Consider the following 16116-nt stretch of genomic DNA (forward strand, 5'->3'; position numbering starts at 1 on the left):
AATCCAGAGAATGTGGCGTTTTAGCAGTGCGTGCTGATTAAGTGAGTGAGTGAGTTTTTAAGTTTTTAAAAATGAGCAATCAAGATAAAAGTTTTGTTTTTAAATCAACAGAGCAACATCGTTATTAAGTCAACAATGAGGTTTAAAATAGCAGGTAGTTCAATTCTCTCACATGCAGTAGTTCTCAATACAGCACAGGGCACATTCGTGTTACCTTCAGCAAGCAAAGCGGAACGGGGACTCTGCCACTGTCACCCTTCCGCAGCGGAGACCAAGGCAGAGTCTGTACTATGCCCACTACAAAAAACAGATTGTGTTTATTGGGGAGTTCATGCTGCTCAATAAATACCATGAGCTGATCATTCAGGTATTTTTCCAGAATTTTTGCAGGCGTTCATAATAAGGATATAGGGCAGAACATTTCTCTTTGAAATCAAGATTTTATTTTTTCTAATAAAGGCCTGACTGCCACTTCATTCCATGGCTTAGGAAAATATCCAGTGGCAATAACTTTATTCACAGTAGTTGTCAAATCCTCTGCAACTAACCCAAAAATCTGGTGCAGATTTTTTGTGGGCAAGGGTCAGAAGGCGAGCCAGACTTGATATTGAAAAGGAACTTCTCAACCTGTTCATTAAAAATAGGACGGAAGAACTACAGTGTTGTTTTTTTCACTGCAATAACATTTCTAGTCATAGTATCTGAGATCCTGCTCACCTAATCCTATAGAAAGTGCAATTTCTCCTACTCATTAACAGACACACAAAAAAAATATATAAGTGCAATTTCTGATTATGGCAAATATGATGCAGATTAATCAAGGGGCAGCCAGAGGTATACAGAGGAGAGGTCTGAAAATGGCCCCAAAAAAGTGAAATTTAATTTGTGCATGTTCTAAGTAGGCGAATTAAGGTCCTGCTATTTTTGTGAAATTCCTAAAATTTACCTGTTGCTTTTCATCAGAACATTAGGAAAATTAAAAACACAAACAGCAATGTGAGTGGATAATTCCCCCAGTGTTCTTGAAATAAAGTGAACATAATTAGGTAGAAGTCCTTCAAAATTGTATTGGAAGTCAACCATCTTGTTTCCCTCCTGTTTGCGAACATCAAGATGCTGACACGTCAAAGGAGGGAAAACAAAAGAAATTGGTTATTTATCCCTCACAAAACTCACTATATAAGTGAAAAAGTGTTCAAATATTTTAGCATATTTTTTGGGAGGGGAAAGGACCACGGATTGTAAGTAAAATGGAAAGTGTTCCATACGTACCTTATTTGGTAAAACACGATAGTTGAAACACAGGGCCCAATTCACAAAGGGCCTACGCACTCGTGTCGGAGCCTCCATACTCATGGCGGGATCTCCGCCTTGCAGTTTCTCACTCCAGAGGTCCCACCACGATTGCAGGCCCCCCAACACGACTGGAGGACCTTCTTCACAAGTGTGGAGGCCCTTTCTGAATCAAGCTCACAATGTTGATGCACCACCATCAAAGCCATTACATTGTTAACGCTGGATTTCTGGTCTATTGTTATAGATCTAGATCCCAACTCCGGTCGACTGAACCGTTGGTACCTGTCATAGAGTAAAAGGCAATCCACTACTAGGTCAATCAGTTAATGACTTAGTCCACTCTAAAGAACCACTTAAGCTTAAAAGTTTAAAAGTTTATTTCAAAGCCAAACTTAACTGAAGATACATACATCTCAATATAAGGTTCAAAAGATATACGGGTATCAATACAAACATAAATTTTCTAAATGCTCTTAGTCAGCAGAAGAATATTACCAAAACCAATTCAAAAATCATCAAAGTTGCAAGAATAGATACAAGCTGTAGCCTGTGAGTCATTACAGAAAGGAAGAAAATCAGATTAGACTGTCCCTACACTAGACTAAGTGACATCCCTATTTAACAAGATCTTAACCTAAAAAGGTGTCAGCAGTGGTGACTTCCAAAGAAGATCACACACTTCCCTTAGTCTCTGTTGCAAAAACGATATCTCGCAGTTCCCTAACTGCCTACCCATCCGCTCTCTTAGGTTCCTCAGACCATCTGCCCTAACTCCACCCAGGGGTGCTGTCCCTAATACAAAATCACATTTACAATAGAAACGCCCTTTAGAGACGCCCCTCACGTGGTGTTGGTTCTGGCATTTTCCATGCTGATACTCCTCTGGGCTCATCGTTAGCGTTGACCTTGCTTCCCAGGCTCCTCTCCGGCAAGACGGTACCCCCCAGGAAATTCCTGAAGCCTCCTTCAGGCCTGTGCCTGGTTCTCTTGAATAAAAGTCTATTCATCACTTTCTTGATTGGAACCTCCTCGCACCTGCAAACAGACACTTGTACTGTGGGCCTCAAATTCCGGCCTCCACCATATCTTCAAGTCGTAAACCATCGAGCAAGCTCCACAAATTGTGCCTAGCACGACCTTTCTCTAACGAGCACATACAGATCAAAAGAAACAACTTTGTCTATTCAGGCCTATTAGAATTACATGAACGGGCCTGTGCACTCTGCAAAACATTTAATTTCTTAATCTAAACAGTATTCTAACTTATTACACACAATGATTATATGAAACACTTCTATAAAACATATTTTTCAGTTCCATGATCAATAATACTTTGAATTACAATAACATCAAAATCCACCATTGTGTAAGAGTGTAACAGCATCTTGTACTCTATGTGAACTGCCATGTGGCCTACACATTTCTACATTAGCAGAATTACATTTTCCCTACCACCGCCACATAACATGAGATTTCAACATCATTCTAACATCTCTACAAACATCTACATTAGTTCTTCACACTTGATATAAGTATTCTATTTTAATTAAACACTCTTATGTATTTTCACTCTATAGATTAGACACTCTTATATAATGTTTACTAAACCACTACAACGTGCTTGTAAATATGGTGCACTTCTATTTTTTCTTGATTTGCGCTCTCTCAACATCATATTTCTACATCCAGAAGCACGTCATGCAGTAATTGCAATGCCTGCTACTTTACTTATAACAATACTGAAGAACTCGGAAAACGTCATCTCATCCCTTGTGTCACAGGCAAGACTGTTTTTTCCTCTGTGATTCCCCCACAAATAAGTTTCATGGAAACTCTCCAGTAAGCTATGTAACTATGTTTTTTGGGCTTGTTTATTGTTGAGAGCTTCTATGGTTATGGTTAACAAACTGCAGGAATCTCGTTTTTCAAGTGATTTTAGGTCCAGCTGCAGACAGCTTTAGCTATTTGGCAGAGCTTTTGTTATAAATTCTTTAGAATTTATAAATAGAGTGTACTCTCTTAATGCATGTTATTTGCTGTTAGGTATATCATTCTAGCTTCTGTGGACTTCTTGTATTCCAGTGCGTGCAGGACTATTTTACCTCTAGATGATTGCATATGGCTAGGTCAAAACTGGAATGGCATGGCGAGCAAACAAAACATGGATTTAATCCAGATCTGTGACTGGGAGTGAATGTTTGATTTGTTCAACATTCTGTCCATCATCTGTTCTTTTTGTATTTGTCACCCTAAGTGGGAAGGGTATGCCCAGACGTGGGTACAGTGCATGCTGGGCCACCAGATTTAGGCTAGCCTGGTTGATTAGGGGTGATACCCCAAAACTGTCCCAGGATGCTTGTTTCTGGTCCAGGGAGGACCTGGTCTGGCGTTTTGGGCTGGACTGTTCCCATGGGGAGCAGGGTGAAGATGGATCTGCATATGGCTAGGTCCAAACTGGAATTGCATGGCGAGCACAGAGTAAAAAAACTATGGATTTACCCAGATCTGTGACTATGGATGAATGTTTGATTTGTTCAGCATTCCATCCATCATCTGTTCTTTTTGCATTTGTCGCCCTAATTATCATTCTACCTTCTGTGGACTTCTTGTATTTCAGTGCATGCAGGACTATTTTACATCCCGATGATTGCATATGGCTAGGTCCAAACTGGAAGGGCATGACAAGCAAAAAATGAAGGATTTAACCCAGATCTGTGACTGGGGTTGAATGGTTGATTCGTTCAGCATTCCGTCCATCATCTGTTCTTTATGCATTTTTCGCCCTAAGTGGGAAGGATATGCCCAGACGTGAGTCCCGTGCTCACTATGCCCCCGGGTTCAATCTAGCCTGCCTGATATGGGTTGATACCCCGAAACGGGTCCCAGTATTCTTTTTTCCGGTCAAGGTGGGACCTGGCCTGGCAGTTTGGGCTGGACTGTTCCCATGGAGATCAGTGTCAAGACTGATGAGTATATGGCTAGGTCCAAACTGGAATAACATGGCGAACTGAAGTTGAAAGCTAGTCACAGAGGCTTTACCAATGTTTGTTTTCTATATTTGATCCAAAGTTATTAGGCTGAATTTCTGCCTTACCCGGAACTATTTCAAACTCTTTGTGTGCACCTCTTGTGTGCTGCTTCACTTAAACAGTATTCAGGAGGATCTTTATTGTGCTTCAAAGTGTGGGAATACCATTTACAACCACGAAATTTGCACTCAGCGGTCCAAAGTTTGCATAGGATTTTCCGGGCCACTACTCAGAATCACCCCTATGCACACCCACTGATGTAAGTTAAGTTTAAAACCTCACATAAGTAGACTGCAACAACTTACTGTATTTTCTGTCTCTTTTACACTTTATGATACAATGGCATAGACTTTTTTCCTGACATAAATCTGACTTTACACCTACAAAAGTGCTTGGCACATTGAATTACACGGATCACTGACATAACCTCGACAGACCGGATATCGACTGGACAAAATATCGATGACAAATTATCGACAACAAAATTATCGATTGACTATACTTAAACAACAAACCACAAAAATATCGAATCCACAATATCGACTACTAAAAACAACGACTACAACAATATCGACTAACAACATTATCGATTTCTAAAACATCGATTATAACATATTTATATGGAAAAACAGTCAAAATATCGAATACAAAAATATAGAAAGCAAATTGATCGATTTTTTAAAATATCGCCATTAATACATCCTTGAATACATGACTTTATTATTTATAAATTGAGTCATACTAATCATAATTATTCAGATATTGTTTATATAAATAGATAAAATATATTATATATTTTCCTAACATTTACAACACACAATAAATACAAACATACATTTTATAATACATAAACAATGTTTCGAACCACTAAACATTTCTTACTGCAAATTATATATATTCCTCCACTTTACAAATATAAAGATAACATTACCTATACTAAATAAGGCCTTACACATTAAATAAACGTTAATTGGCGTCACCCATATAAGGAAAGCAATTAGCATAACAGATAAAAAAATTCAAATCCACAAATAAAAACAGACTATCAATTTAAACAACCAATCCTATTTCTGAAACAATTAGACTAATACTATATAAACGAGATTACAGCAAACTAAAAATGCAGGATACATCTCCTAACTAAAGGAAGACAAAACTCTGCAGGATTTCTGAAAGAAAACTGATTGACTTCAACATAAACACAGCTACACATATCTAAAGTAAGTACTACTACATTATTAGTCAGCGAAAATGTAACCCTCAAACCTCACACCTATGTTTAAAAGCCAAATACCTAAAATATATGTGTTTTTTTTTACTACTTATCCTACAGACAAAAAGAAAATACAGAAGACCTACACAACACCTGGACATCAAAAGTTACATATAAATAAGTAAGTATATATTTGAAATGTAAATTCTACATTTAATAGATAGGTAACTAAATAGAAACTAGCTAAAAAACTCTATCAAAATATCATAAATAGTAATGAAATATTTGTACACATTTTCTCAACTTCCACAGGTACAAAAAGATATACACAGAAAATAACAGTTTGAAGAACATCAACACCTGAAAATAACTACTTGAAATCATCAAAAGATTTACAGGTAAATTAAAAATGTATTAAACTGTATAATTCGATTAGAACATTATTTTTTCTAAAAATGTAATGACATTCTCTTTTTCATTACCTCCTAGCACTACAATACAATCATGACTGAAGGAGCTAAATTCATTTATTCACAAAAAGGGAAAATGCTTCTTTGTTACATGGGATATGTCTACACTCAAGAGAAACAAAAAGATTTGAAAGTGTTTTGGAAGTGTACGAAATATTATGCCAACAAATGTTATGGTAGAGCTATAACTCAGGAAACTACTGTTACTTATACTAAAGAACATAATCACCCACCCAATGTAACAGAAATAGAGATTAGACAAATGCTAGATTCCCTTAAAGAAGCTAGTACTAGAACTGATCAACCAACAACTGCTATTCTGAAACACCATTTAAGTGTACTTCCCCAACATGCTTCTAGCCAATTACCATCTATCGAATCCCTTAAAAGAACTGTAGCTAGACAAAAAAGAGCAACATGCACTACTCCTCCCACACCAAAAACTTTAGAAGAAGTCCAAATTCCCCCTGAACTCTCTGTAACTCACAATAAAGAAAATGTTATACTCTATGACAACAAATCTAAAGATAAAAGAATTATACTGTTTGCCACAGCAAACAACATGACTAAACTTACCCAATGCCAAACTTGGATGATGGACGGTACTTTTTCTGTATGCCCCAAACCTTTTTATCAATTATACACCATCCATGGTCATTTCCAAAATGCAAATATTCCATTCCTTTATGCCCTGCTACCAAACAAACAGCAAGCTACCTATCAAGAAATACTAACTGAAGTCATTCACCATACTAACAACTATTTTCCACAAAAAATTATCATTGACTTTGAAAAAGCAATGATAAACAGCATCCTTAAAACATACCCACACACAGCAATACAAGGTTGCTATTACCATTTTAATCAATGTATCTGGCGACATCTACAAAAATCAACCTTGAGTATCCAATACGCCACTGATAGCACATTTGCTTATCAAATCAAAAAACTCATCGCCCTAGCCTATGTTCCACTAACAGATGTAACTGAGCACTATAACTTATTAATAGACAGCCCCTACTATAACAGAAACGAAGAAAGACTAAGCCCTATGCTTGACTACTTCGAAGACACATGGGTAGGAAGGCTACACAGATCAGGCCATAGAAGACAACCCAAATACCAATTCGCTTGGTGGAATGTCTACCTTAGCACACTAAATAAGGAAGCAAAAACAAACAATGCAGTTGAAGGATGGCACAACGCCTTCCAAGCAACTACAGGCCGAGGAACGCCTACCCTTCACAAATTAATACAATCCTTACAAAAAGAACAGAGTTACCAGGAGCTCCGAATGGAGCAATCAGTAACTTTGATCGGACCTAAACTCACCAAAGAAACTAGAAAAATGTATAACACACTCCAAAGTCAAGTTACCCTCTATCCAACTAGCAAAGGACTAGAATATCTATCAATGATTGCAAAAACTATTCTTTAAAACGTTACATAACTATACACGTTAAATTAAGCATTTTTTTTCTAAAATCCTTGATTATAACATGTAACAATTTGCAATTAAATTATCAAATACATAATATTAACATATATAAAATGTATTTAGATAATGTATTTACAAAATGTTACATACAACGTAAGTAAAGCAAAAATTAAAACAGTTTCCCCACCCATTTGTGGAAAAGTAAATTTTGCCTTGCCATATGTGCATACGTGTTCCCCATCCTATGTTATATGTGCATGATCGATATGCATATATCCCCCTGTGATCGATTAAAGACGCAATTATAGTTGTGTCCAACTCTAGTATGCCAGTTTCCAGTTCTCGTGAAAACAACGAGTATTAGGCCTATGTTGTCACGTTATACAGTGTGCACGTTAATTCACCGCATTGTCCCCGTTTCTAGGCCTCAAAAGGGCCCGGACACCAGATTCAAGCTCCAGTTTCCTGAACCCACTCCGAGGAGCGATGCAGCCCCCACCTGCATCCCTGACCCTTCACTTACTTCCTGCCGCGCAGCGCGGGGCTCTGCCTGGCTCTGCCTGCCAGTCTGCCAAGAGTATGTTATGCTTCTAGTTATCAGTCCAGCCTCTCGTCTTCACATTCCTAAGCTACTGAACCGCATCAACAGTTTCAGCTATGGTCTAGTCTTTCTGTCTCCATGCAAGAGAAATACTGTATTAATATTCATAGAATATTCCTAGCACACGCAATACATGTAGAATAAATGCATGCACCAGTCTTAGTGTCAAGTAGCCTTTGCCCTGATAACTTTTAGATTCTATCAACATGTACTCCAAACACCAGATACCAGATATGCTATAGGTACATGTCGTCCTGACACCGCAGACTTTAGTCTCCTCTTCTAGTGCAGAAGTCATAGCCCCCAGTTCTCCCTGGTAACACGTCATTGCCCGTTTGCGCGCACCACTAGGTTAAAGGTCTCAGCTGCTCTCAGGTAGCCCCCTCCATGTTTCCGCCCATTCATGACACTTCTATGACGTATCACATCACATGTCTACGTGCACGCCCTGTGCACGCCTTCTTCTTCCGCCCATGTGTTCTTATCTTACGCTTGTCACAAGTTACGCCTACTGTATGTAATGTAATGTAATGTTGTACTATATATATGCTGCACTGTCGATGGAATGGGGCAGCTGCCTTCCTTCCTATTTTATTTCAGGCTGTCCCGTTCCAGTCCCTTCCCTTTTGCCTGAATAAATCCTTCTGACTCGGACACATCGGATCCTGCCTCTTATTTATTGAGCTATCTGTTATTGTTAATGTAATTCAAAAATAGTCCCGGTATTATTTATTTATATACCGCACATTAAATGTTCAGAAAATACTTACATTTCTGTTGCAGCTTCAAACGTAATCCAATTCCAAGCAATCCATACGACACCATTGCAAAAACCCATACAATCCATGGAAGCCCAAAAAAAAATGCAAAAATACAAGCAAATCCATAGCGACTCCTTTCCACTTTAATAGACACGAGATACGATAGAAAACCCGAAAAAAGTAATGTAGAAAAAAAAACGCTCCAGGAAAACTTGAAATCCCAAAAATTTGTGTGCAAAAATAAGAATATATAATACTCGTCACACAACTCTGATCAAAAAAGAAGGAACTCCTCAAAAACAGTGAAACGCGACGATAACCTAGAAAAAAAAATTACATACCCACCCACACAAAAACACCCATACATATATAAATACACATATTTGTACACCAAACATATTATCTTAGTAACATTTAAACATATTACCTCACCTCACACACCTACAACAAAAACGCGGTAAAAATCAAATATCGTACACTCTACCTAACACCGAACACACAATCTTCTCTTAATAACCCTATCTACATAAACCTAAACACACCACACATACACTAACAATAACTTCATTAACTTGTAAAAAACAATTAAAACAAACTTACCCTCTCTAACGCGAAGCAGCATCCAACCGCGATCTGTTGAAGCACCAAATAAGCCTAAGTAACATTACGCGGTTAAAAAGTAGTCCCTGTATACAGCAAAATCCTCTTTAATTTCTATATTCCAACACTTAAAAAAATACACAGAGTATTATATTAAGTGTAAATAATTATTTAAATTGTAGAAAATTATTTCATAAATATTCATTACTTTGAAATAATTATTCAACTGTTATGTGATACTTTAAATAATATTTGATGATTTATAAATACATTTAGAAAATAATCTATATGTAAATAAAATTTGCATCTATAACTTTGTTACAAATAAATTGTTATTAAAAATTGCAAATATTAGTTTAAACATTATGTATGTATATAAAAAAGTATTTTTGTGTTTATCTATGTAACAATTAATATTATAAATATGTTCAATATTCATAATATTAATTTAAAAAAAATAACATGACTTTGTAAAAAACAAAAATGTTACTGTTACAAAAGCAATGTACATATTTATCTATGACAATATATTCAATGTCTATGTGAATAAAATATTTGTTATTAAATAAAAAGTACATATTACCAATTTGTTTCTTTAACTATTTAAATTACAATATATGTAAATAAACATAACATTATGTTAATATCATTTATGTGTTAAAAACATATATATGTACTTCATATATTTTTTAGGATAATAAAAACTGTGTATTAAAAAATTTCAATTGAAATAAAAAACTAATCTCTACTTACAATGTATTGTTTATATGTTAATAAACTGTTTTTCATTTATTGCATTTAACCCTGTGTATGTTTCCTTCTTTATTATTGTATATAAATATTAATTGCATATGAAATATTCTATATAAAAATGCCTTTAAAATTTTAATGTTTGTAAAAATGTATTAATCTTTTAAGTACTACAATAACAATAATTATAATGAGAAAATAAAATTTCTAAGTAATGTAATAACTTTACTATATTAGCCTACCAATAATAATTATTTATATAAAAAATGTTTACTTATTTCCACTGCACCAATTATAAACTCACAAAACCATACTATACATTAAAACCATACAAATTACAATTCCCATTTCACCAATTGTAAAGTCATGGAAGGTGCTGGACACTGAACCCATACTAATTACTATTCCCACTCCAGTGGGTGCAAGAGTAGGGAAAGTAAATACTTCATATATTAATAAATAAATAAAAAAATAATATCAATATAATTTATTTAACAAATGATTAACTATTTAATTTAACATAATAATTAATATATTAAAATTACTAATTAACTATCATTATTTATATTACTTACCTATTAATAATAAATTACAACTCATTACCAATAATTTATTAGATAATTAAAAAATTATTTTTCATTTTTTTTCTATTAAATACAATTAAATAAAAGATATATTAACTTTTAACACATACTTTTACAACGCATACCTTTACAACAAAACTTTAACAAAGCAAATACCATTACACCACATTTATTTACAACGAATGTTTTTACAAAGCAAATACCTTTAAAACGCATAACATTACAACATAACTATTTATAATTATATAATATTTTGTTTAATGTATATTAATAGAAATATATTTTATTAAATGTATTAAAAAGTAACTAATTTAATGAAAATTTAAAATTACCTTATTTTTACCCTGTACCCCTCTACCCTAAAACCCCACACTGACCCTGAACCCTAAAAACACCCCTTTACCCACAAACTGAAAACTGACCCTGAACCCAAAAAATACCCCTTTAGCCACAAACTCAAAACTGACCCTGAACCCTAAAAATACCCCTTTAGCGACAAACTGAAAACTGACCCTGACCCCTAAAAATACCCCTTTACCCACAAACTGAAAACTGACCCTGACCCCTAAAAATACCCCTTTACCCAAAAACTGAAAACTGACCCTGACCCCTAAAAATACCCCTTTACCCAAAAACTGAAAACTGACCCTGACCCCTAAAAATACCCCTTTATCCACAAACTGAAAACTGACCCTGAAACCAAAAAATACCCCTTTACCCAAATACTGAAAACTGACCCTGAACCCTAAAAATACCCCTTTACCCAGAAACTGAAAACTGACCCTGACCCCTAAAAATACCCCTTTACCCACAAACAGAAAACTGACCCAGAAACCTAAAAATACCCCTTTACCCAAAAACTGAAAACTGACCCTGAACCCTAAAAATACCCCTTTACCCACAAACTGAAAACTGACCCTGAACCCTTAAAATACCCCTTTACCCAAACACTGAAAACTGACCCTGCACACTAAATATACCCCTTAATCCCCAAACTGAAAACTGAGCCTGAACACTAAAACGACCCCTTTACCCAAATACTGAAAACTGACCAAGAACACTAAAAATACCCCTTTACCCAACAATCCAAAGCTATAACATTTGTAATATAATTATATACTTACCAACACTTACGTTGTAATGGTATGCATTGTAAAAATACCTGCATAGTTAAAACATTTAATCTAAATACATGCGTTGCTATGGTTTTAGCGTTGTAAAAGTTTCATTGTAAAGGTAGTGCATTTTAAACGTTGTGTGCTAAACGTTTTATACCTTAATTAAATATTAATATTTCCTTATTTATTATTATATTACTTCCCAATCTATTCCCCTATAAACAAACAACCCACTCCAGAAAAGTAAAAATTTAATGTAACAAAATTAGCAATTAAACAATTAGATTACATTATTTACCAATTATATTTTAAATAATGAACATTAATTTTTTAATGAGCAATTAATTAAATATTACTACCAATTAATAAAATTACATATTTAATTGATTATAATTTAATTACTTCCCACCATATTTCCCTATAAACTCACAACCCCCTACATAACATAAATTACTTAAAATAACATAAATAGCAATTACTCAATTAAATTATATTATTTACCAATTAAAATTTAAATAATTAAAATACATTATTTAAGTTACAATTATTATAATATTACGACCAATTAATAATTTTAACTTTTGTAAATAATAATAATAAAATTACTTACCACCCTATTCCCCTATAAACACACAACTCGCTACATGACATTAAATTTATAAAGTTACATAATTAGCTATTATTCAATTAAATTAATTACCAAATAAATTTATTTAAATTAAAATATATGATTTACTGAACAATTATTTAAATTTAAATACCAATTAAAACATTTACATATTTAATTATTTACAATTAAATTACTTCCCACCCTATTCCCCTATAAACCCACAACCCGCTACATGACATAAAACATTAAATTTTATATTTTTAACAATTATTCAATTAAATTAAATAAATTACCAATTAAATTATATATAATTAACATTTTTTATTTAATTAACAATTAATTAAATATTAATACCAATTAATTAATTAACATATTTAATTATTTATAATTAAATTACTTCCCACCCTATTCCCCTATAAACCCACAACCCGCTACATGACACAAATTATTTAAATGAGCATAATTAGCAAATAATCTATTAAATTACATTAATTACCAATTAAATATTATATATTAAATTACATTTTAAATTAACTATTAATTAAATATTCATACCAATTAATAGATTTACATATTTAATTAATTATATTTAAAATACTTCCCACCCTATTCCCCTAAAAACCCACTACCCGCTCCTAGAAATTATTATAGTAATTTAATAATTTTTTTTAATTATTAATTATTTCTTTAATTATTTCTATATAAATAAATAAATAAATACAATATATTTTAACAATAAATGTATTTATAAAACATTAAAACAGTGTACATTTAACTATTAGATATTATTTATATCCATATTAAGAGTCGATATCATGACAGTCGATATCATGACAGTCGATAACACAACTTTCGATATTTTTAAACTACTAAACAAATCGATATTTTTTACTAACGATATTACTTACTCGATATTTTATCTATCGATATTTTTTTACATACATAACAATTGATAAAAAATACATCGATATTACTTACCTCGATATTAATGCCATCTCGATATTCTGGAGTCGATATTATGTCCATTCGAAATAAAACACTCGATATTAAGACTGTACACCGAATTACACAACAATATCTGAATAAGGATTGATTTAAGATTTAAGTTCCAAAATGTAATCATTAACATTCATGAATGTAACCCAACTTGCATTTACAACACTGACCCATCTCATGTCCTTATACATTTTGCTTCACATCTTTAGATTCCTGACAGTGATGATTTCCCTCCTGAGACAGCCACAATCTGCACCTGTAAAGTGGTAAGTGTAGTACATGCAAAGGATGTTTCCCAATGTACGTATTTAAAGCGACATAATGGCAGTATAGATTTGTATTGATCACTTCTAACAGTTTTGTGCTTCTCCGCTAGTTTATTGTCCTGTTGGCAATGGCTCTTAATGTTTGCTCTGTTTGTGTTTACTAATACGTGTCATGTGATGTAAACTATTGTGTAATGATATTTTGTGCTGGCTCCTTATACTTGCCATGTGGTGAAAAAAAAATGTTGAGTTAACTAGTACTATTCTCTGCTACCATGTACCCTCCCATTGTGTCTGTTATTTTATGTACATGTGAAATGTTTCCGTAGTCTTCATTTTTTGCTCTGGCTTATAGCTCGTGAACAAAAATGAAAGTAACAAAAGAGAAAGGGAACTTGGTTTACATGTGACTTTAATGTTTTTTTATATTTGTATTGTGTTAAATATGTTTCTTTTAGTCAAAAGATGGAAATCAGTGTGCAAATTTGTATTGGAAAAACTGATTTATAAACCAGTGTATAGTTTACACCAGAAAGGCACAGCTTTCTACTTGGTAAGGGGCTCACTTCACTGAAGAAATTGATGTCCGTTCACATTAATACACGTGCAAAATGAAATTGTGTGTGGATCTTTTAAGGTCTCAGCATAGACAGCTTTAGCTATTTGCTAGAAAGATCTGTTGTTTTAAATTCATGCATTCTTAAAGTGGATTTTATGGCAGCCTCCTGATCACGGATAGGTAGCTTTTTGGAGCCAGGTAATCACTCAGGGCCTGATTCACAAAAGTAATCTGAGATAAAATCCTAACTTTACGACTAGGATTTTGTTTCAGTTAAACTTAAGTTTGTCTTAAGCAGCTCCCCTGCCTAGGTTTTAGCGCCGGGACACTTCCGAGTAGCCGTGCGCGCTATAAATGCTGGCTAACATAACATAACTTAAGACCAAAACTTAAATTTAACAAAATCCTAACTTTAGTACTCCTAAAAGCCTTATGTGAATACCGAAAGTCGTAAAGTTAGGATTTTATCTCAGATTACTTTTGTGAATTGAGTTTATCTTGACATCCCCACTTGACTACGGTGTAAAAACCTACTCCCACCGCGTTGTCTCCCTGTGTGGTCCCCTTATCTGCAATACATGCTTAGCGCTTGGGTATCATTACTAAGCGCTCCTGTTCTGCCAGCGCTTTGAAGCTGCTTATATGTGGTATAGACACCATCCGCATAAACAAATAACGCAACATACTGGGCTTTCTGTTTTCCACAGTCAGTTGCTCTGCATGCACAAGAGGAATATATTTTTCGGGTTAATACCAAACCCCATCACTTGGTCTTAACTCTAAGGTCAGGAGCAGCGCCAAGAGCAGCAGCGGTAAGGCTTCATGGTGTTGAACGAGAGTCCGGGAAGCTATTGATGCATGCAGTAGCAACGGCAGCTAGAGAGCAAGAAAGAGGGAGTTTTTTTCCCATCCGGGGTCCCCATTATACAGGGAACATTCAGTTACCTTGTCGGTATGCTAATTATGTAACTTAATATAAAAGAATACAAGTTGAAACAAGCATTTGCAATGTAATAGGTCTCGCATTTAAGTGAGTTTAAGCTATTGGCATTGTAAATGACAATGCGTTTTATTTATGTTTCAAAAATCAAAAGATAAATAAAAAGCATTGGGTCCGATTCACAGAATGAACTTAAGACAAAATCCTAAACTTACTACTTTTGGTATTCACAGAATGCATTTACTACTTTTGGTATTCCTAGAATAGATTGACGACTACTAACTTTACATCCGCATTCGGGCCGGAGCTTCCAGCCCAGAGGTGGAACTTCCGGCCCGGAGGTGGAGCTTCCGGCTTGGAGACAGAGCTTCCAGCTTGGAGGCGGAGCTTCCGGCCCGGAAGTGAGGATTCCGGCCGGTGGAAGAGGTTTAGCCATGGCCGAAATCTCCACCTCTGGGCCGGAAGCTCCACCTCTAAGCCAGAAGCTCCGCCTCCAGGCTGGAAGCTCCGCCTCCAAGCCAGAAGCTCTGGCCCCAAGTTCGGACGTAAAGTTATGTTATGTTATGTTAAAAAGTTTATAAAGCGCTCAAATCACCCCGGGGCATCACGGCGCTAGCTAGGCAGAATGTCACTAAAGGAGAAGTACAGAAGAACAAACAGAAATTACTAAAACAGAAAAGATTTCAGTTGTTTCCTAAGAACATTATAACTTGTGATTTTTCGTATGGCGTGAGGAAGTTGGTTCCAGTATTTCGGGGCAAGAAATGAAAAGGCTCTGCCTCCCGTACGGACTAATCTGACCCGAGGGATCACTAAGAGGCCTTGAGAGCTGGATCTAAGGTTCCTGCAAGGAGAGTACTTCCGCAGTTTTTTCTGTAAATACAG

General features: G+C 34.8%; 1 protein-coding gene across 2 annotated transcripts in view; it reads left to right on the forward strand.

Annotated features, from left to right (window-relative positions):
* EXOC3L4 (exocyst complex component 3 like 4) overlaps positions 1–16116 on the forward strand; it is a 482394-nt gene that overhangs the window by 401284 nt on the left and 64994 nt on the right. Inside the window, exon 10 of one of the 2 annotated variants that reach the window (XM_078660229.1) lies at positions 13676–13732. The exons of the other annotated variant lie outside the window; for it this stretch is intronic. Within the exon in view, the coding sequence (XP_078516355.1) occupies positions 13676–13732 (57 nt within the window). The remainder of the gene's footprint in view (positions 1–13675; positions 13733–16116) is intronic. 2 annotated transcript variants of the gene reach the window in all.

Source organism: Lissotriton helveticus, chromosome 9, assembly GCF_964261635.1.
Source record: "Lissotriton helveticus chromosome 9, aLisHel1.1, whole genome shotgun sequence".
NCBI lineage: Eukaryota > Metazoa > Chordata > Amphibia > Caudata > Salamandridae > Lissotriton > Lissotriton helveticus.